At 39.4% G+C, this 23,292-nt stretch overlaps 1 protein-coding gene across 5 annotated transcripts in view; it reads left to right on the top strand.

Annotated features, from left to right (window-relative positions):
* Positions 1–23,292, top strand: part of UBR2 (ubiquitin protein ligase E3 component n-recognin 2) — a 70,421-nt gene that overhangs the window by 30,114 nt on the left and 17,015 nt on the right. For 4 of the 5 annotated variants that reach the window (XM_077338005.1, XM_077338014.1, XM_077338034.1 and 1 more), the window contains exons 16-34: positions 1,106–1,167; positions 2,293–2,403; positions 2,967–3,032; positions 4,015–4,137; positions 4,245–4,308; positions 4,468–4,592; positions 5,153–5,205; positions 7,143–7,245; positions 8,891–8,939; positions 12,044–12,198; positions 12,309–12,411; positions 13,466–13,575; positions 13,661–13,741; positions 15,170–15,351; positions 16,109–16,308; positions 18,290–18,383; positions 19,797–19,958; positions 22,214–22,311; positions 22,513–22,591. In XM_077338005.1, coding sequence (XP_077194120.1) covers positions 1,106–1,167; positions 2,293–2,403; positions 2,967–3,032; positions 4,015–4,137; positions 4,245–4,308; positions 4,468–4,592; positions 5,153–5,205; positions 7,143–7,245; positions 8,891–8,939; positions 12,044–12,198; positions 12,309–12,411; positions 13,466–13,575; positions 13,661–13,741; positions 15,170–15,351; positions 16,109–16,308; positions 18,290–18,383; positions 19,797–19,958; positions 22,214–22,311; positions 22,513–22,591 — 2,020 coding nt within the window. Of the gene's footprint in view, positions 1–1,105; positions 1,168–2,292; positions 2,404–2,966; positions 3,033–4,014; positions 4,138–4,244; positions 4,309–4,467; positions 4,594–5,152; positions 5,206–7,142; positions 7,246–8,890; positions 8,940–12,043; positions 12,199–12,308; positions 12,412–13,465; positions 13,576–13,660; positions 13,742–15,169; positions 15,352–16,108; positions 16,309–18,289; positions 18,384–19,796; positions 19,959–22,213; positions 22,312–22,512; positions 22,592–23,292 lie in introns of those variants that run through there. The other variant, XR_013231089.1, reaches the window with a different exon arrangement.

The raw sequence follows: 23,292 nt of genomic DNA, 5'->3' as shown, positions 1-23,292 counted from the left end.
CCATGGATTTGGTTGAAGCCAAGGACTATCAAACCAGGCCCCCAGTTTTGTACCTTGTTGACAAACAGCAGCCATCTTTAATTTCCAAGCACATGGGGAGAGCAGGGGCGCTGTTGTTACATTTGATCTATTTTAAAACCTGAATCTTATTGTATTGTTTTTTAACTTATGTAAGCTGACCTGAGACTGTGAGGAGAGAGGTGGCCTATAAATCAGAACATAAATAAATAAACGAGATAACTGATTACATCATAATGTAAACCAGCCTTTCAACCTTTTGACCATGGAGGAGCCCCTGAGATATTTTTCAGGCTTTGAGGAGCCCTGGAATCAGGCTGGAAGTGATGTCAGCTGGACATACCTCCCTGCCACACTTGAGGAGGACTGAGGATTACCAGCTCAATGGAAGTGGCCAATTCCCTGCTTGTGGCCAAGTCTTTTAAGGGCAGGATAGAGGGGAAAGTCCGGGAGCCCATCATGTCAACGAAAGCTGAGGTATAAATTTGGATGCCAAGTTTGCAGCCTCCAGACTATGGGTAACAATATGTATTGTGCTCCCTGTATTAGGTATGTATTGTGTCCCAATAAGCTGTTGGCAGATTCAGGCAAGCCAGAAAAACATGGCTTGGTCAGACTGCTCAGGCTGAGAGGTTTACAGGAAAAAAAATTAATGTCTTTGGTTGTTAAAGCAAGCTTTCAAATATACATATAAGTGCTCAGACCAAACATAAAAGGAAAATTGTTCAGGCTGGTAGAGATGCCTACTTGTGCCAAGAATGAAGCAGAAATTTATAGGGTATTACCTGCTTTTAGTTCCTTTTTATCTGAGTCAGTAATACATTTTATGTTGCAATAAAACATTCATGAAGCACATATGTGTGAGTATGCATGTGTAGGACAAATTTATATTTTTGTGTTTCTGTTTGAAATTGATCTTGCATCCATGCAAGCCTAGTGAAGAGCTTGTTTTTTGAACATCCAAATTTGAGAATGGTACTTCCTTTTAATTTTATAATTTCTTCTTCTTTGACAGTTGCATAGATCTAAAGTAGAAGAAAGCTGCATACTTTATTGCCGCACAATTATTCTTCTTTTGTTAATATAGGTTTGCATGTGCTTCTGAGCAAAAGTGAAGTGGCGTACAGGTTTCCAGAACATCTACCTTTGGTTAGTAATGATTATATGAAGGAGTTTGAATTCACCTGAAAGTGTCCATATGTGATTTGAAGATACTCTCACTCATAGAAGAATCTGTCACTTTCATAGCTCCTCACTCAGACTGCAGTCCCCACATCAGTTTTGAGAGTCTTTATTTTTACAGTAGCTGCAGATTATAGGCAGGGCCTATCTATGGAGTTTTGCACATGTTTCTTTAGAACTAATCCAGTAGGTCCCTAATACTTGAATAAAGTTGGGAAGGAGCAGTGGCACAGTGGTGAGAGCCCCTGCTTTGCATGAATAAGAGCCCAGGTTTAATCCCTAGCATCTTCAGTTAAATGATCAGATAGTAGGTGAAAGACCTTTTCCTGAGAACCAGGAAAGCCGCTGCCAGTCTGAGCAGACAGCAGTGACCTTAGGATCTCCTAGGTCATCTAGTCCAACCCCAGGACCTTGATGGACCAATGGTCTCATTTGGTATAAGGGAGTTTCATGTGTATGCATGTCTGCACTCAAATTTCAGTAAAGTTGTCTTACCTTTTTACACATGCTCCTCTTATACGGAGCAATGATGTCTGCCTGTCGCATTGCAACTAGCTTGCTGCAGATGTTGCTCTAGCATGGTTAATGGAAATAAAGGTTCTCTTACCGAGGTCAATCCATGGTTTTCATATTGGTATGCACCTGTGCCTTAACTAAGGTTTTAAGTATTCAGACATAATCATGGTTAAGGAAAACAAATCACGCATAGAAGTAAGAAGTCCGAATAATCAAGTAATAATGGGTTGTAGTAGAAACCATTAGCTTTTAACACCAAATTTGAAGAAATGAGAAAACAGAATTGGCAGATGATCAAGAAGGAAAATATCCTTAGGTGATATGGCTATTAACTGAAAAACTAATTTATTTATTTAACTGATAGCTAAAAGTAAACTTGTGAATATGACTAAAGACCATTGCTGGTATAAGCAAAAATGTGAATAAATGAAGGGGATGCTAAGAGGAGAACAAATTAGCATGCAACACATGCTGATTTTCATGAGGGACATGGGCAATCTACCCACTTGTAAACATTTCTTAAGTCCTAACTTACTTCATGTCTAATTAACTGTGTATTATGCCCAATTACTACAGAGTGAACTTAGCCCACCTATGCTAATAGAGCATCCCCTACGATGTCTAGTTCTGTGTGCCCAAGTACATGCAGGGATGTGGAGAAGAAATGGATTCTCTCTTGTTAACCAAGTAAGTCTTAAGTGGAAAATCGTTATTCACTCTTTTTCTTGTCCTTATGAGAAACTCATGCATTAGAGATAATTGTTCTAGAAAACTTGAAAGATGTGTCATGCTGTGTTATCATTATCATCTTTGAAATCTCTAGAACATGGTTGTCGTTGAGCCATGTTGTCCAAGACTTCGCACCAGATCCTATTCCTGATTACCATGTTTAGGTAATGTCAAACAAAGAATGCTGAATGTTGCATCCACATGTATCTCTGGTGTCGCACTCTGAGCTGGCAGCCACTTACCTTTTCATTGACCCAGTTTTATTTCCTAGAGTAGCTCTGAAGTTAAGCAGTCTGGCATGTTCATGTCAGTGGAGACTGATGAGACAGCACCATTGTAGCAACAATATGTCTCATTCTCTTATGTCAGTTAAGCAACATTCTTCTTTCCCAATCCTTCTGTCATAGCCTTGTCAGGCTTGAATCTCAAGCTTATCATCAATATAATTTTTTCCTAATCTGTTAAGTATTTTGCTTCATATTTCATACGTTAAATATCAAACTATCCTTTTTCTCTCCCAGATATACTACTATCATAATGTGAAATGTAGAAGAGAGATGTTTGACAAAGATATAGTAATGCTTCAGGTAACATTGTTTAACATCAGTTTTGGATACTTAAAGTCTGTCTTTCCTATTAACTCAGTATGTCTGTAGTAATGGTAACTTGTATTTTGAGCAGCCATTGGTTACCTTTCAGAAATGGCAGTTTCCTAGATTAATTTGTGCTCTTATTTTTGAGATTAAAAACAAAGCAACTTTTGTTTAGATCAACCTTTCTCAACTTTTTAAAAGTTTTTTTTAACCTTTTTAAATTTAAGGAACACCCTGAAACATTCTTCAGGCTTCAAGTGACACAATCATGCAGAATATGGTTGGGAAGCATAGAAGTACATGCCCACCTTCCAGGCCCATCATAGGCTATGGGGGGGGGGGGGGCTGAAGGCGACATGACCATAACGGGTCATATCACCCGATAAATATTTAACAACTTTTAAAAATACATAAAAATTAATTAACTCCCATCCTGGTTGAGAAAGCCTAGTTTATATGTTTAACTATACCAGCTTTAGGCATATATGTATAGTTTTCATGTAGCAGGGGTAAATTCAGGGGTAAAATCCATGGGATGTTGGAAGTAAGGTCTGATGCTGCAGTAAATGCAGGAATGGTTTATTTCTATGATTTGTACCAGTCCACATTTCTTTTTCCTTTGGTGAAAAACCTTATATGTGGAAGTTCAGCGCTCTTGGGTAAAATGTTTCATTACATTTCCTAAAGTTGGGGTCATGATTTGGATTCATAAAAAGAAGTATATAAACTCGTAAGAAGAACCAGCAATTTTAAAATAACATGCAAATTAAATAGGCTATTGTGTGAAGTTCCTTCCTGGTTTTAGACAGATCTTAAGCAAGCAGTATGCTTACAAATTAAGATGAATATCACACTCTCAAGTGATATCTCAGTATACGTCATGTCTCAAGAGTAAACGGTGACAGTTTATTTTTGACAAGTACAATATATCTTTTATGTTCAGTCTGCCCATATAACATGTATAACATTTCTTTAGACAGGTGCATCCATGATGGATCCAAATCACTTCCTGATGATAATGCTGAGTCGTTTTGAACTTTACCAGATTTTTAGTACTCCGGATTATGGCAAAAGATTCAGCTCTGAGAATTCCAACAAGGTTTGTAGTCTATTAAAGTTATATTTTTCCTTTGAAGTGCAGCAAATGGATAGGAGCAGCTAGAAAAAAATATTTGCAAATCATTATTAGTATTCTTTCATCCCCAGGATGTTCTTCAGCAGAATAATACACTGATTGAAGAAATGTTGAATCTAATCATAATAATTGTTGGTAAGTCTGCATTTATTTCAGTCAATGTACTGGGAATTTGATAGGTTTGAGTTGTTTTTATTAGTTTATGCGTAAGAAGGTTAAAAGTTGAGAATATAAGTGAATGTTTAATTAAAAGAATTTATCGAAGCGTGCCATGATTATGTTTGTGTTTTGCAGGAGAAAGATTTGTCCCTGGAGTAGGTCAGACAAGTGCCACAGATGAAATAAAGCGGGAGATTATTCATCAGTTGAGCATCAGACCCATGGCTCACAGTGAACTAGTAAAAGCATTGCCAGAAGATGTGCGTATTATAGCATATGTTGAGAATAACTTTTATTAGTGAATGGGAGGCTTTATGGAGTGTGGTAACTCTTGTGTTTGGGGGAAAAGGCCATTCATTTTCAATGGTGGGCAATGATACTTTGACTAGCTTCTTCCCAGCCAGTATGCTTTTCAGGGGTAATTCTGCTCTCCTTCCTCATTGTATTTATCCAGAAATTACATTTGCTTTGCATTTTTTAGCCTCCCGTAGGCATGCTCCAATTGTTGTAGGCCAAATGCAGTGCTAAAGCTTATTGGAGTAACAAAGGTCAAGATGGCATATGCAAAAGCTAAAGAAACGCCATCCAGAAACATGGAGAGATGTTTGTGATTTGTATTTGAGCTGGGGAAACAACAGTATATTATGACTGGAATATCCAACCAAAAGTGGGTGCGCTATCAGATAGACATGCATGCTTATCATCCCTCAGATTGTATAGATGATATGGATACCTGATTTGGGGGGAAATAGCTGGGAAAGTAGAAGCAATATGTGCTTTTAATAATCCGTGATTTTCTGTTGCTTTTTAAATTATGCAGGAGAACAAGGAAACTGGAATGGAAAGTGTGATTGAAGCAGTTGCCTGTTTCAAGTAATGTTTTCTTTTCTACAACTCTTTTTAAAAGTGTATAAAATAACATTGTGTGGCCAGTCAACATCACGTAAGACTGTAGTTGGGTTCTTGAAGCAGGGTCTCTGACTGAGACACTGGAGAACATCTGCCCATCTCGAGTAGACAGTACTGATCTTTGATGGAACAGCAGTCCGATTCAGCATGAGGCAGCTTCATGTTGTTGTTGTCAGGTGCGAAGTTGTGTCCGACCCATCGCGACCCCATGGACAATGATCCTCCAGGCCTTCCTGTCCTCTACCATTCCCCGGAGTCTATTTAAATTTGCACCTACTGCTTCGGGGACTCCATCCAGTCACCTCATTCTCTGTCATCCTCTTCTTCTTTTGCCCTCAATCGCTCCCAGCATTAGGCTCTTCTCCAGGGAGTCCTTCCTTCTCATGAGGTGGCCAAAGTATTTTGAGTTTCATCTTCAGGATCTGGCCTTCTAAGGAGCAGGCAGGGCTGATCTCCTCTAGGACTGACCGGTTTGTTCGCCTTGCAGTCCAAGGGACTCTCAAGAGTCTTCTCCAGCACCAGAGTTCAAAAGCCTCAATTCTTTGACGCTGGGCCTTCCTTATGGTCCAACTTTCGCAGCCCTACATTGCAACTGGGAATACCATAGCCTTGACTAAACGCACTTTTGTTGGCAGGGTGATGTCTCTGCTTTTTAGGAAGCTGTCTAGATTTGCCATAGCTTTCCTCCCCAGGAGCAAGTGTCTTTTAATTTCTTTGCTGCAGTCCCCATCTGCAGTGATCTTGGAGCCCAGGAAAATAAAATCTGTCACTATCTCCATTTCTTCCCCATCTATTTGCCAGGAATTGAGAGGGCCGGATGCCATGATCTTTGTTTTCTTGATGTTGAGTTTCAAGCCAACTTTTGGACTCTCCTCCTTCACCCGCATCAACAGTTCCTCTTCACTTTCTACCATTAGAGTGGTATCATCTGCATATCTGAGGTTGTTGATATTTCTCCCTGCAATCTTGATCCCAATTTGTGACTCCTCTAATCCCGCCTTTCTCATGATGTGCTCCACATACAAGTTAAATAGGCAAGGCTACAGTATACAGCCTTGCCGAACTCCTTTCTCAATTTTGAACCAATCAGTGATTCCATGTTCAGTTCTCACTGTTGCTTCTTGACCTGCATATAAGTTTCTCAAGAGACAAATAAGATGCTCTGGTATTCCCATCTCTTTAAGAACTTGCCACAATTTGTTGTGCTCCACACAATCAAAGGCTTTAGCATAGTCAATGAAGCAGAAGTAGATGTTCTTCTGGAACTCCCTAGCTTTCTCCATGATCCAGCGTATGTTGGCAATTTGATCTCTAGTTCCTCTGCCTCTTCGAAATCTTGCCTGTACTTCTGGAAGTTCTCGGTCCACATATTGCTGGAGCCTAGCTTGTAAAATAACTTTGCTAGCATGAGAAATGAGTGCAATGGTGCGTCAGTTTGAACATTCTTTGGCATTGCCCTTCTTTGGGATTGGAATGTAAACTTCATGTACATATGTTCATTTCCTCAAACCACTCTCTTAATAAAATAGCATCTCTGACAGGGAGACTGTAAGCAACTGGTCAACTTTGACCAAACCTTTTAAAAATTGTTTACACAAAATCTATCAAGGGAAATGTCACATGGAAAGATGACAAAAGAAAACCTTTGCCATTATATTTCTTAACAGTTATAAATCAGAGTAGCTGCTGCCTCAATGACCCTTCTCTAACACAGCCAAGAAGTTGATATTAAGAAGTTCTTCTGGTCTATTAGCAAAACAAATACGCCTGGGCCTGCAGTGCCTTGATATACTGCATTCTGTGTCTCTAAAGGGTTTACTGTTTCGACTGCCTTGCAAGTTCTAAAGTAGCATTTTCAGTTATTATGGTGTGAGTTCTAATGGTTATAATTTGTCTTTTAGGAAACCAGGATTAACAGGCAGAGGATTGTACGAATTGAAACCAGATTGTGCTAAAGATTTCAATTTATATTTTTATCATTTCTCAAGGGCAGAGCAATCTAAGGTAACTGTGTGAATTAGATATATTTAAGCATAAATAATTTGATGATAGGGCTCTTATTATTTGCATTCAAGTTTTTATGATTTACTGAGATCACTTATTTGGTCCCAAACTGCAAATTCTTTCTAGATGAACCCTTGATAACAGCTCTGTTTAGACCTGACAATGTACCATGGGTAGTTAATATTGGGACATGCCCTGAAATCCTTTTACACGTCGATCAGCAATTAAAGGCTCATGTATTCTCAGTGCATAATTTGTTTTGTCCAAATCTGATCAAAAGATTATGCGTAAATTTTCATTTTTGCCTAAAGTGTGCATTGGAATCCTGGTTTATAGGCATACACACATGCACATATACACACAAGGGAAAACTGCAGACTGTGGTTTGGGGATTCTAAAGTCTTTACTTCTTTAGCCATGCATGGCTGGTGAGGATAAAAGCCTGAGGATAACCAAAGATCATTCCCATAACAAAACAGTTTATGGAAGAAGCCCTCAGTTGCAGTCTCCCCCTCCCTTCATGCATGGTTCAAGAAATCATGGTTTGATGTTAAACACTCAGTGATTTCAGAGCACTGCTTGTTGCATTCAGTCTTTGTGACTGTCCTGATTTCGTTGCAGAATTAATATACCGTCATAAACTTACCTTTTTGCACTAACTCACCTCCTGTGCTAATGTGTGTTCAGAGCTATCTGTATGCTCAATGTGAGCACTGTTCATATTGAGCATATCAGCACGACAGTGCTAACAATGTGACTTTTGGGAAGGAATTCAGAGGTTTATATACCAAAGAGAAGATGTGGGGCAGGAAGAGTTATGGACTACTAGACTCCTGAAGGAGTGAAAAATGAGGATTGTGGGCACACAGGCAAGCTGAATGAGAAGCATGGATCTTGGGGAAAGGGACACAGGATGCAGAAACCGGATGGAAAATATCTCTCAGGGCCTATGTACCAGCTATAGGATATTAACCAGGAAGAAGTGGATAGATAAAGGAATTTTGGAAGCTTGGAGTTGGAGACTTGAGACAAGAATGTAAAGAGTGTAAAGGAAGGGAATAATGATATAAAGTATTTGGCTTGAAGTTTGATTTGAAAAATGTGTTCCCTGTCAGCGAATGAATTTGGAATTTCATTAAGTATAACTTGGTAACTTTTGGAATTTATTGAAAAGTGTAAGAAACCAAATATACATATTGCTGAAAAGCAGAAATACAGTTGAATGGAAAAGCTAGCAGCAGTCACATAAATCAACTTCAACTTGCAGTGCTGGTCTTTGCTTGATGTTACCAGAATATTCCGCAAATAATGTTAGAAATGCTGAAAGATAAAGCCGCTTACATTAAACATAGCACTAGTATACTTGACAGCAGTGTTGTCCTTATAGAGCAGCAATATTTTAACTTCCTGCTGCAAACTGAAGGCTGGAACAAACTGATATGCTATGAAATAAAAACTTTTTTTGCTTTCTTTAGTAATGGTAGTTTCCTTGACACAATTATTATTGCAGCTATATAAAGGAACAAAATACAACATAAAAGTAAATTGCATAGTGCCCCATAATTATACAGAAGTAACATTGGTTGTATTCTTTTCAAGCTTTGGAGAATGAAATTAACTTTTTATTTTATTTATTTATTTTAAGGCAGAGGAAGCTCAAAGAAAACTAAGACGACAAAGCCGGCAAGATACAGGTATCTGAGGTGTCCCCCATAGTTGCTATTGTTAGCACTGCTTAAATTTTTTTTCCAGAAAGCATGATATTGATATGTAAATTGGAGCAGCTCTGTTTATTAGTTCCAGTGAGGCCAATCAGGGATGCCGCTGGTGCATTGCTGCAGAGCTACATGCTCTGCAGTGTACTCTGTCCCCATGGGGAGCACATTCCAGCGCCAAATCATCTCTGGTGCTGAAATGCGTCCCACAGGGAACACATTTCAGTGGGACACCCAGTGTCCCACTGCAGTGCCCCCCTCCCCCCCGGAAAACGTAGAGGTGGCATGAAGTTTCCGCCATGCGGAAGGAGGTGTTGTATTGTGCTGGAAAGTGGTATTGTGTTTCATGCAATCCCAACTTCCTGCACAGTAAGCAGCAAATGCCCCAGTCTGCCCTGTGGTACCCTGAAGTGCCATGAAGTTGTCCAGGGCATTTCATGTCCTCTGCAGGCCTCTGTAGGGTAGGGAGGAGCCAGGCCTTCCAGGTCCAGCTCTTCCTGTCCAGATGGTCCTGCTGTGAGACAGGCCCTGTTGGACAGCACCCAAAGGGGATGTGGAAGAATCTGTGTTCCCTTAGTGTGGGGCTTCTGGGGCCTGATCCATGCCAGGCCCGGGAGGACGGCGGCCTGGCATCGTCGTCATGTGGCTAGAGGGATTAGCCGCGGTTCCATATATGGCCTTTACTGACCATGTGGAATTGGCCTGAAAGGACTAAGACTCAATCCAAATAATAATAACAATAATTTTATAGCCTGCCCCTCCTGGTTGGCTCATCGCAGGTAACAATAGGCATGTACATGCAATGAAATTACATTAATAGCAGTTGACAATAATTAACTTTCCAAATTAAATTATTGCTTTATTAGGCCACTGCTATAAGGATATTGTGAAAGGCTGGACAGTTAATTTGAGGGTAGTATATTTTGAGGAGGGCAACCAATGTTTTCTTGGTGTTAATTTCATGGCCTCAGCCATAGGCCTGGCGGAACAGCTCTTCCTCGCAGGGCCTCTGGCATTGTTGAAGTTCCTGGAGAGCCCTCATCTCATCAGGGAGAGCATTCCACCAGGTTGGGGCCAGGACCAAAAAAGCCCTGGTTCTGGTTGAGGCCAGTCTTATCTCTTTTGGGCCAGAGATCCTGAGCAAGTGTTCTCTGGATATTATTGCTCTTTGGGGGGGTGTAGTGGAAGAGGAGGTACAAAAGCCTGAGGCAGTTAAGGGCTTTTAGGTTTGCACCAAAACCTTGAACCTGATCTGGGTTTTGATCTGGAGCCAGTGCAGCTGGGAGAGCACAGGTGTGATGTGAGCTCTGCATTGTGTCCCGGTAAGGATTTGTGCTGCTGTTTTCTGGATCAGCTGGGGTTTCCTCAAGGGCAGCCTCATGTAGAGCGAGTTACAGAAGTCTGGAGATGACTGTTGCATGAATCACAGTGGCCAGGTCAGATGTTAATAGGTATAGTGCAAGCTATTTCACCTGGCAAAGGTAGTGGAATGCTTGGCGAGTGAGTGACTTTTATGATCTGGGCCTCCACGGGTAGGGAGCCATCCAGAATTATACCCAGGCTCTTGACAGTTGACATAGGTGTTAACCAAACCCTATCTAGCATTGGAAGTTGCATCATATCTCCTTCAGCATGCTGGCTGACCCAGAGGGCCTCTCTCTTCACTGGATTTAATTTCAGCCAACTCTTTAATTTCAGCCAACTCTGGATTTAATTTAAGCCAATCTACCAGAGCCTCCAGACATTTGGCTAATGAGTTTGAGGGTGTTGATGGGTGGCTGTTCATCAGTGTATCGGTGACAACCCAGCCCAAAATTCCAGACCAGTTGGGCAAGTGAACGCTTATAGATGCTGAATTACATTGGCGAGACAATAGCTCCCTGTGGGACTACGCATGTTAGGAGTTGCTACTGAGATAGTCTCTCCCCTAGTGGAGCTTGGTGCTCCAGTGGCCACAATAAGCTTAGTTGGAAAGGAAAGAGAGGAAGTACCGTATATATTCGCATATAAGTCAAGTTTTTCAGCCTTTTTTTTAAGCTGAAAAAGTCCCCCTCGGCTTATATGCGGGTATTAAAAAAAACAGCTGCCAGACAAGACAGTAAGGTGGGAGGCAAGTATACTTGCCTGAAGAGCAGAAGCCTGGAACAAAGGAGAGACGCAGCAAGCCCGGGAGGGAAAGAACAATCTCCGCCTCCCCCTCTCCCTGCCTTAACGAGGCCAGCATGTGCAAGAAGCTGCAGGAAGCTTTGAAGTTATCTGAACAGAGAGCAGAAAGTGGAAATGCCACTAGAGGAAGGCATGGAAAGTGGAGGGAACAGAACACCGAGCTAAGAAGGGAAGCAGCACAGGATTGGATATCAAAAGGCAAGACTGTTCAGGGGGAAAGAGGGAGGAGGAAGGTGGGAAGAAAAGGGAAACAAAGATTCTGCCAAAAGCAGGGGGGAGGGGAGGAAAGGAGAAAAAAATCACTATCCAAACGCCACCCTCGGCTTATATGCAAGTCAATATGTTTTCCAGCATTTTGGGGTGAAATTAGGTGCCTTGGCTTATAGGCGAGTATATACGGTAAGTGGTAATTTTGCTCCTAAAAGCAGGTGTGTGTATCCTGTCAAAGAACCCAGAAGTTTCAAAATTGTCTATATTGTCAGAATGAATATTGTAAAATGTATCATGCAGGAGCAAGTGTTATGGACTTAACTGATATGATTTTTGCTTCTTCATGGTTAAGTCTCTGTCAGTTATGCTTGACTGATTGAGAATGTAGGAGCAGATTACATGCCAAGTTCCCATTAGTTCCTCTAGCCCAATAGAGGGAAGATCTGGTGGGGATCTTCTCAGGTAATCTGTCCTTTCCATGTGATATAATTCTTCAAAGTTACCAAATCAGTAGTAGTGGAACCCAGCCATGCTGAAGTGGTAACCAGGCTGTGGAACTTAAACAACTCCTCTTTTGTTGAGCCTAAAGAATGAAATCTATTGGTTTGACTTCTTGAGAGACCCATGAGTTAGTTATTCTGTTATGTGCCATAAAGGCTGCTGTGCCAAGGCTATACAATAACTTAATGACTTCATTTCTGTTTCAGCACTCCCACCTCCTGTTCTTCCACCCTTCTGCCCTCTGTTTGAAAGCCTGACCAATATTTTGCAGTGTGATGTCATATTGTGTATCATGAAGACAATACTGCAGTGGGCAATAGAACACAATGGCTATGCTTGGTCAGAGTCCATGCTGCAAAGGGTGCGTTTAAACCTTAAGATGCTGTTAGTTCCTAAATGAATTAAAAGTGGTGGTAGAAAACAATATTTCTAGGATAGAAATGGATTCTGAGTCTGGTTCCTTTTTCTTAGGTTTTTCACTTGATTGGAATGGCACTACAAGAAGAAAAACAGGACATAGAGAATGCTAATGAAGATAATGTGGTTACATTTACCTTCAGTCAGAAGATCTCAAGTAGGTTCATATTCTCAAGCACAGTGACCCACATTATTTTTTAGTAAAATAAGGCACCTTCTCTAGCACGTCATTTCACTGTTTTTCTGAGTGTGTGTTGAAAAACAAATGGCGAGGTTTCACCTTTTCAGTGTTTTTAACTTTATTGCTGAGATTAAAACTTTAAGACCTGTATAGTTACAGTGTTGCTTGTTAGCATTTCCATTTTAGTCCAGTAGGCATCAAAAGTAATTTATACAAAATCAAACATTACAGTCAGGATGGAGCAATACAATCATAAACATAAAAGCATCTTATTCCAATAAGTATACGTTTTTTGCCTGAAGGTTGATTCCCAACTCAAACTTTGTAACAGATATGTTTAACAGTACATGTATGATAAAGTCACACTAAAGGGACATACAGTTGCTATGACTCCCTGGTGGAAGATACAGTTGCCCATTTTGCAACATTTGAAACAACTCTTACTTTCTGTGCTCTATGTTAGAGTTGATTAAAGTATTTTGCAGTAGACGAACAAATGTGAGTAAAGGAGATTATGCTAATGGCTTGTTTGGAATCATTGGGTGGTAGGTAGGTGGTGGCTGCAGCTCATTTTTACAGTTACATTTTTAAAGCACCATATTTCTGATACAGTGACATTTTTTAGAAACCACAGCTATCCTGGGAAATAAACATTTTTAAATGCAGCATAGTAAACCAATGCTTCAATTTAGCAAAATAGGTTCAAATAAATAGACTGTTAACAACATAGCAGAAGCCATGTTGGATCAGCCAGTGGCCCATCCAGTCAAGCACTGTATATTAAACAATGGCCAAAACTCAGGAGCCATCAGGAGGTTCACCAATATGGCCAGAACTCCATCCCACTGTTGTTCTCCCAAGCACCAAGAAGACAGAATATCACAGCCAGAGACACTGTGTTCCATTTCTATTATATGGCTAATAGCCTGCCACAAACTCTGCTCCACATGCTTATCCAATCTTCACTTGAAGCTGTCTGTGCTTGCAGTTTTGTATTTTGAGATGTATCCTCTGTTCTTGTTTATAACAGGGCCTGGTGAGGCACCTAGTAGTTCTCCTAGTATCTTAGCTATGTTGGAAACTTTGCAAAATGCGCCCCATCTAGAAGTGCACAAAGACATGATCAGATGGATTCTAAAGGTAAATTGGTGCTGTATTTGCACATTCTTATGACAGAAAATTTGTTTTACAGTTTGTAAAAATAATACAAGATTTCTTTTTTTAGACTTTTAATGCTGTTAAGAAGTTAAGAGAAAAGTCTTCTACAAGTCCTGTATCAGAAGCTGAGGGAAATGTTATGGAAGAGGTAAAAATAATGAAATGAAAAATGGTGGTGATTTTAAGTTATGTAGCACATGCCACACATCACATTTAGTTAAATTGTTCTAAATGTAATGTGCCTGGAAGTTCTTCTATTGAACTGGCTTACAGTGTTCTAACATTGATTATATTAAACTAATTTTGTAAAATAAAGCAGGTGGGTTCATCAGCTGATCCAACAAAAATGGAAGACCCAACACAGTGCAAGCGTTTTGTTCACAAGGCTCTTCTGTCTAATCAGAGTGTAAATGCCTAGAAAACTGGTCTTGATTTTTAATAAAGAATTGGTACTCAAAACATATTAAGATTTTACCATAAATATTGGCATGTAGCACATTAGGTTATTCTTCATGGTTTCATAAATATAGTTGCCTCATCTTGGATGGTATAATGATTAAACTGTAGATCAAGCTTTCTCAACCAGGGTTTCATGAAACCCTGGGGTTTCTTGATGGCCCTGGAAGGATTTCATAAATGGATGGGAGTTAATAAATTTTAATATATTTTAAAAATGTGTTAAATATGTATCGGTTGATATGACCATATATGGTCATGTCACCCCTTGTGCCCCCCCTCCCAAAATAGCCAATGATGGGCCTGGAAGGTGGACATGTCCACAGCTATGGTTCTCAACCATATTCTGCATGATCGCACCACTTCTGGAGTTTCATGAAGCCTGAAGGATGTTTCAAGGGTTTCCCAATGGTAAAAAAGTTGAGAAAGGCTGCTGTAGATCAAGGATGTGAGAGACCAGTTTGAAACCCCATTCTATCATGAACACTTGCTTGGGAGACTTTGTGAAAATCACGCTAGCTTGGCCTAAACTACCTTATAGGGTTTCTGTGAAGCTAAACTGGTGGGAAAGAAAAAAAAAGTAAGCTGCTTTGGGTTCCTATTGGGAAGAAACATGGGATATAAATGAAGTAAATGAACTACGTTCTCTGTTCACAGCAGCAACCCTATGTCATAGTTCATCCATTCCTTTTATGTTTAGACGGATTGAGCTGTGACACATCACATTGTACATTTTTGCTGCTTCAGCCACCTACCATTGATGACACTAGTGTGAAACACATGTTATGTTACTGTGACACTGATGTGAGTGCTAAAAGGAGAATGGAGAAAGTTCAGCAGGTAGCTGTTCTGAGTGGTAGTCTAGCTCATGATAACTGCTCAGGTGAATCAATAAATTAGCCTTTACTACTTGAGGTAATAGCATAGTTTTATCTAGGCACAGTCCAGACATGAAGTCACGGTATTTATGAAAATATACTAGTTGGATAGGCTTGTCTCTTCACAGAGACAATGGCAGGTACAATAATGTATGAGAACATTCTTATCTTGCCTATTTGTATTTATTAAAAATTAGATTTGAATTCACTTATTTTCCTTCACATTGTAATAACTTTTGCAGAGTTCAAGAGATAAAGAAAAAGCTGAAAGAAAGCGAAAGGCTGAGATAGCCAGGCTGCGAAGAGAGAAGATCATGGCCCAGATGTCAGAGATGCAACGACATTTCATTGATGAGAACAAAGAGCTCTTTCAACAGACTTTAGATGAACTTGAAACTTCTACCTCCAGAGTGCATGATAACAAGTAAGATGAAAGGACAAATGACTTTGAAAGGCTACTATCTCTTCCTTTCTGAAATACTTTAAATCATTCTACTTTAACAGCAAGAATGTGAAGAGGCACTAAAATGTGTCTTGCTCATCTGTCTGAAGAAGAGACACAGAGTGGCATGTGGCTCCTGAGCCAATGAAAGTTTGTGAACAACTCAACATTGGTGAAGAACTCAACCAATTTTTATATAGGCAGGTTGAGTTGTCCACATAGTGGATCAGCCGAGTTGCCCATATAATGGATATAAAGAAGAAATTATTGCATTTATATGACTTTGATTAAAAACCCCTCTTTAACAACTTCAGTTGGACCCTAAGTAACCAAAGTTTTCCTTTATGGGAAAATTGTTAAACAGCAAATCTCCCTGAAATGTTGAAGATTTACTATTAAAGTTATATATAAATTTGTTCCCTGATATTTTGCAGTTGGCTCCATCTCCCACATCAACCATTTCACCCTGTCAGAATTTGAGAGGCTTAAAACAGTTGGGGAGCCCTAATCTTGAATACATCTTGTTCTGTAATCTTGATGCATCAAAGTGCTTTCTGGAGTGCTGATTTTAATTTGGTCACTATGTGGCACGGCATAGATCTTTTTAGAATTATTTGTAGGACTCTTCTGGAAGCAAAACAATCATTTAAAGAGTTGCATATAATTAAGGAATGTTGTATTTTATTTTTATTTTGGGAAACATTTCCATGAAATACTCACTAATATAATTTGATTTTAGTCCGTCAGTTTCAGATACCAAGCTTATAGCTTTGGGCCCCGAGCAGACTAAAGTGACTGAGCAGAGGCAAGTGGTTACCTGCATTTTGTGCCAGGAAGAACAGGAAGTTAAAGTGGACAACAGAGCCATGGTCCTTGCGGCATTTGTTCAAAGATCAACAGTCTTGTCTAAAAATAGAAATAAAGTGATTCCAGATCCAGGTAAGTGAAGATAAGGCAGAATTATCCATCCGTTTTGACGGAGGTGGAGATTTTGCTACTTCACCTCCATATATTTCCTTAACGTGTGGCTTGCTGGTTGCTCTCCTCTAGCGGTTGCTTTTTAGCTTGGGGAATCCGCTTTATGCGATTCCCCAATTAGCGCTTTAAAATGGAAGAAGTTGCTAGCGGTTTGCTGGATGGACTCGGGAGGTTGGCAACGTCATGCAAAATGCCAAAAATATTGTGTCTTCATAAGGCAAGCATTTCACTATATTTATCGGATGTGGAATGGCCCTGTGTCTAAAACACCAGTTTGCAAAATTAAATTTTAAATTAGTAACCAAGTATGCTGATGCAAGTCTATTAGGATTGTATAAGCCTATTTCTGTCCAAACAGTATAATTTACTGTTTTCTGCTTTATTATTTATTTCCTACTTCTCAGATGACAAAAAAGTAAAATAAATGTGCAACAGTAACATAGGTTGCAGCAATTTGAGGCTCTCAAGTACAATTCCTAAATCCCGACATATGCCAAATAGTACTCTCTAAATTATAATTGTTGTATTTTATGTTGTTAAATCACTGAAATTATTTTAAGCTTGGCAAATATATATGTACTTCAGTTTTACCCAAACTTCCTTTTTCAAAAAATGGAAAAAGCTGGCCCTAGCATTTCCAAAAAGGTTATCTGGTTGTTTATAGTTGCTTTTCTCTTCCATTCTTTTGTTCCTCTGGTGCTTCATTTGCTTGCTTTAGCCCTAGACTGGAAGATAGAAAGGATAGGTTTGTAAACTGCCTTCTTGTGTTCGCTGCCTTCCTTGTCCAAGTCATGAACTGAGTTCTTCATTTTTTCATGAAATTTTGAGTTCTCAAATTTCATTTTCTGTTCACTCTCCTATATATACAGTTTGGCATTAGTGTCTCAGGTTTTCTCTGGAGAGCCAGTTTGGTGTAGTGGTTAGGAGTGTGGACTTCTAATCTGGCATGCCAGGTTCGATTCTGCGCTCCCCCACATGCAACCAGCTGGGTGACCTTGGGCTCGCCACGGCACTGATAAAGCTGTTCTGACCGAGCAGTGATATCAGCGCTCTCTCAGCCTCACCCACCTCACAGGGTGTCTGTTGTGGGGAGAGGAATGGGAAGGCGACTGTAGGGAAAAGCGGCATATAAGAACCAACTCTTCTTCTTCTTCTTCTTCTTCTTCTCTAAGAGTCAACAGTTCTGAAGATCAGTTTGAACATTTCTTTGTTCTGACTGAGCATATCAGTCCCGTAAAGTGTTATATATATGCCAGTGGGTAGCGATGTCGATCTGAAGCAGTGACAACCTTAAGACCAATAAAGTTTTATTCAAGTACTAGTTTCAAGACCTGTTCCTAAGAACGAGCTTTGAAAGGGTCCCCTCCCCTGGTCCCTAGCCAGGCAGCTTAAGGTAGCTTTGGGTGGCAGCTCACAGCCAGAGCAAGCGGGGCGGGCAAGGGATGGGCAGCTCGTTAGCAGGGCGGGGACAGAGCTCATTAGCAGGCAGTCAGCAGGCCGGGAGGCCCTCGTTAGCAAGCCCTCCACCACGACCCTATGCTCAGGGCCCTCTCTCCTTACCTGCTGCTGGGTCCAGGCACTGAGGTGTCTAAGAGCAAAGAGGCTAGAGTCCAGGGACGGAGGGCGGGAGCTGCAGGGGCAGGGCCAATCAGGGCAAAGCTGGCTGCACCGTGATTGGCCCTATTCCAACTTGGACAGCAGGACACGTCCTAGGCTGTTTCACAAATATATGGGGGAACACAAATGGATAAGGATAAGCTTTCATGTATTATTTCTTCACATATGTGGAAGTGTGTACGCATACGAAAGCTTATACCTTGCATAAAAGCTTTTTTGGTCTTACAGGTGGCACTGGACTCAAACTTTGTTATGTAAAAGTTTCAATTGAGTTGTGGCTGCAAAAAGCCTCTTTTAATATTTTTTAAAATATATTTATATGCAGAGAAATATGATCCGTTGTTCATGCATCCAGATTTGTCATGTGGAACACATACTGGTAGCTGTGGACATATTATGCACGCCCACTGCTGGCAAAGGTAATTAACTGCCTTGTTAAAAAAAATTAACACTCTAGGTAGCTAGAATTGATTATTTTGGTCAGCTGTGGCTAAGTGGTCATATTCAGCTAGGGTTGCCATCATCAAAGTTGGGCCTGGAGATCTTCTGGAGTTACTACTAATGGCCAGATGACAACCTGTGGATATATATGTTCACTAGCTGCAAAGCCCGGATAGCTTCTTGATCTTATGTATTGGTTTTGGGACCTAGTTTGGGTGACTGGGTGCCTTATACATATCTGTAGATTAGAGGTTTATGTAGGAAGCAGGAAAACTATAGGCAGTGACGCAAGCTGCCTTTTAGCAGAACAGACGAGAGATCTCCTGCCTTGGGTGTGCTATGTTAGATGGAAAAGAGGTGTAAAATGTTTTAAACACAAAAAAAGATTTTTTTTAGACTTAACCAAAGGACTTAACCAAAGAAACTTGAATAAGAAAAAAAGCCTTTCTGATAATGAAAGGGGGAAGAAGGCCGTTAATTCTTCAGGACAATACTGGACTGTAGGGATAGACACAAACTGATTCATAAGTCAAAATATGATATGTACTTGAACTGGTTTAGAGCTCCCAAACTGATGTTTGGTAAAAAGTACCTTCCCCAAGCATTTATTGAACTTTTGTCTGGTTCAGTTGAGTTGTCAGGCCGTTTAAACCTAACAGCTGAGCAGGGCAGGTCCATGCATCAGCTGTTAGGCTTAAATAGCTGTGAGCCATTTAATTCATCTATTTCGCTCAGGGGAGGAAGCAAAACTAACTGTTGAGACAGCTGGCAGCCATCTTAACCTATTAGCAGGGTGGATCTGTCCATCAACTGCTAGATTTAAATGGTTATAAGCCATTAAACATGTCAATTTCACTCTCCCCTGTTTTGAGAAGAGGAAGCAAGATGGACAAAAGGTCTTCCGCTTCTCTGTGGCAAGCTGAAGCTGGGAGAAAGAGGGTCCAAACTGGCTGGTTTGTGGAAATTCTGGCTTGGCTCAAAGTTTGGCTTAGAGGCTGAATCAAACCAGAATGTTTAGGTTCATGCCCATCCCTAACTGGCCATATTTATATTGAGGGAATAGGCTATAAAGTTGCAGCACATTTCTTTTATTTAATGTTCTCAAGCATGTTTTCACTTTTCCTACCAAGTATTAAAGATTTCCTAAATGAAATAGAATTAAGAATACATTTCCCAGTGTAGTAGTGTTTTTATAAAACCTATGTTTTCAGGATAATGATAGCTCAATTTTCCCTAGTGTATGTATGTAGCAGTTGGATGGGCAGCAGGTACTTGATATGCTGGTAATTGTAAATGTTGATGCATCAGAAAATGAATGTAGCAGTATTAATTGGAACTTTGATGACTTAGTTCTGCAATATTCAGTTAGCATTTTCTGTGGTTTTCTAAAGGTACTTTGATGCTGTGCAAGCCAAAGAACAAAGACGGCAGCAGAGATTACGAGTACACACAAGTTATGATGTAGAAAATGGTGAATTCCTTTGTCCTCTTTGTGAATGTTTAAGCAACACTGTCATTCCTCTGCTTCCTCCTCCAAGGAAATTATTTAACAGGTCAGTTGCTCTTTTAAATACTGTATCCTTGCTCATTAAATTTAAAAAAATCAGGAAATTAGTCATTTGGCTTGACTAATCATTAGAAGTGGTGTTAAAGTTGAATAAGTTAATAAGTTTTGCCTTACAATGCTGTGAAGACTGTGTCTTTGGAACTCAGTCACATTTCAGAGACTTGAAATATGCAATAGACTGCAAAACTGTTAAGTCTAAATATGACAGTCATGTTTGCAATTGTAAGTAGAGAAGAATTATTAAATGGTCTGTGTAATCTAGAAAAGTCACACTTTATTTCCTGTACATTTTAAAGCATGCTGTACTAACATAACTGCTGGTTTTGCAGAGAGCACTGGACATATGAGGAAAAGAAGAAGAAATGTGAAGTGAGATTGGGGGCAAAGAGGAATAATTGATGTATTGTAGGAAAGATGGCTGAAGAAGTAGGAGGAGTTTAATGTGGAACAAGACATTAATGGGTAACAAATGCCTGGGAAACATAAGAATTAGTGTAGGCTTTTTTTCAGACATGTATCATGCAGAATATTTTTTCCTCTTACTGTCTTATAGAAGAAGAAGATGGAGGGAAAAATTAGAGTGGAAAATCACTGCTTAGATCAGGGCTAGACATCTTATGACCCATGAAGGATCTTTTGTAAACAGAAATTAAGGCGATGGCCCTCCATTTTTTGACACATGAATAAATTCTCCAATATTATTGTCTTTTTATTTTCAGTGTTGTTGAACTAGTTCAAGACTGTGTACAAAAAACTCTTAAAAGAACTAAAAACCACCTTTAAAAATGGGGGTGAATCTTGTGGAAAAAGCCTTACTCAATCTATCTCCACCTGGAATCTCCTTCCTCAGATTATCAGCTCTTCTCCTGTAGCTGGCCCTGACTCACGGACCTCTCTAGGCAGGAGGTGGCCATATTTCTTTAGACATTCCACAGAGAATGCCAACTTCCCACATGCAAATAATGTATAAATCTCAATTTCAGAACACTATAATTTTACATTTGACTAGTTGGCAAGAGTTTTTTTTTAAGGAGAACAAAGCGAAATAGAATGTATGTTTTGGGTGAGCAAAAATTAGTTGTCAATTTATGAACCTTCATGACCAAGGCAAAGTTTAAAATTTTCAAAACGGCTTTTTTATGTTGAATGTTTCTGAGTCATGACCAGATTATACTGCTCTACAGTAGATTCTCTGATAAATGAAAAACGAATAAGACAATGCATCTTTATTCTAAGATAAAAACTATTTCCAGATATTATTTAATTAGAATATTGCTGGGGTGGGGGAAGCTTAACACTAACAATGTCCTACTAGAAACTTCTCCAGTAGATATATAGCAAATTTAAAACCATGTTTATGCAAAAAGGCATCTTGTGTGTAAAGTTAATGTGCTTTAAATTTCCCATATCATGAATCTTGAGCTCTATTTGAAGTCAGGAATCAGTAGGGCACCATAAGCAGCTGTAAAATGCAGTTGCTGCTTCATTTTTGAAGATGATCTATGTTGTTAACTGGTATTGGATTTGTCCTGGCAAAACACAAATGAGTCAAAGTTGCGCATGGCCAAACTTTGATGTTGACAGGTAAACATCAGTGATCATCTGCTTAACAGGTCAGAGAGCTGCGTTATAAGATTTGCTGTGCAACACGCAAAACAATGTCATGGGGATTAGGGGTTTTCTTCTGTTGGATGCAGGTTTTTGCAGTGTAACTATAGAAAATGGCAATTATTTTAGTAGAAATATAGAAAAATTCCTACGGAAAAGACTTTTCCTTGGTCCATATGATTATAGTTGATAATGTCGCTTACCATTACTGTCTCTGAAGTTCAGCAACAAGATGTGTAAAAACTATATTTATTTGATGGAGAAATAAGGCATAATGCCATTACAGTACAAAAAAGTCTAGCTAATATATACCTGTATACATATTGTACTTGATATTTATATAGTCTCCAGCTTTGAGAATTCTGTCTTTTTGTCACACTATAGCAGTATACAGAATATCTCACAAATAAACTCTTAATAAAAAGCAAAACTGAGACAAAATAGCCATACATGCAAAATTACACAAAATAGCAATTCTTGTAAATCTGCTTGATATGCCTAAAATGGAGTGGTTACAGAATTCGGCTTTTAATTTATTTTAGGAATTTTTAATCAAGAGGGGCTATGGAAATGCAATGACTAGTTTTCCTTTGTGTAAATAGATAATTTGAGCACCTTTTCCCCCTCTGCCAGGTTAGATTTTTCAAGTCAACAAAATCTAGCTCGGTGGCTAAGAATAGTATCTCAACAAGTCAAAGCATTGTGTATTCTTCAAGATAAGGAAAGTGCCAGTAAGTATGATATTAATCTCAGTCATGTTTCTAAAATGTACACAAAACTGTTTTTTTCCCCATTTGTTCTTTAGATAGCATGGTTTCTTGTTTGGGGGGATTTACATTGCAACTTTTCCTGTGTATAGTAAGAGGATTTTTCAGTCTGTACTGTGTTATTGACATCTAGCTAAAATAATAGTGTTTGACCTTTTTTTTAAGGTAAATCTTCTTGTGGTGACTCAGAAAAAATGGAAGAGCTGCATCTTCCTGAAGGATTCAGACCAGAATTCCAACCAAAGTATGTATTCATTTTATAAGCTACTGAGAAGTTAAAACAGTTCACATATAGATACATTGTAGGGCAATGATTAACAAAGGCTAGCAGATTATTTCAGTTTTTGTTAGTCAGATAACTGCCATTAATATATCAGTTTGTTCAATTATAATTTAAGAAAATCACACACATATTATAAAGAAGTGATGGCAAAATAGCTAAGCTGAGTCCTATCAAGCTCTAAGATATGGTATAAAAGTGAGCAGTATATGGTGTATGTTGGGTTCAGGTATATTGACCAAAAAAAAGAAGAAAAGAAAAGAAAACCAAAGGAGGGAAAAAACCTGGAACTGGAACCATAAAAACCCAACTGAAAACAGTCAAGACCTTCAAAGGTTGAACATCTGTATTAATGTTAAAATGATATAACTTTTATTGTGCAAACTTTAAAAACTTAACAAATTACAAACATATATACAGTCCATAGGCTATTGAAAAACAGTGTGCTATGCATCCTATGGAACAATAGACCTGACGCATTTCGGCCTGAATAGGGCCTTCTTCAGAGGTCTGGTTATAACACACACCAATTCATTACACATATGAAATATGTATAACAGCCAATAAAAGCTCCAAAGTAAGAGTGTAAAGTGACAAGTTCAATCAATGAACAAAGATATCTATTTATTAGCCATTAGCTCTCTTCCAAAGGCTGCCAAAAATTT

The sequence above is a fragment of the Paroedura picta genome, chromosome 1, assembly GCF_049243985.1.
Source record: "Paroedura picta isolate Pp20150507F chromosome 1, Ppicta_v3.0, whole genome shotgun sequence".
Lineage (NCBI taxonomy): Eukaryota > Metazoa > Chordata > Lepidosauria > Squamata > Gekkonidae > Paroedura > Paroedura picta.
The sequence above is the reverse complement of the archived record's forward strand: the minus strand, read 5'-3'. Positions and strand labels throughout refer to the sequence as shown.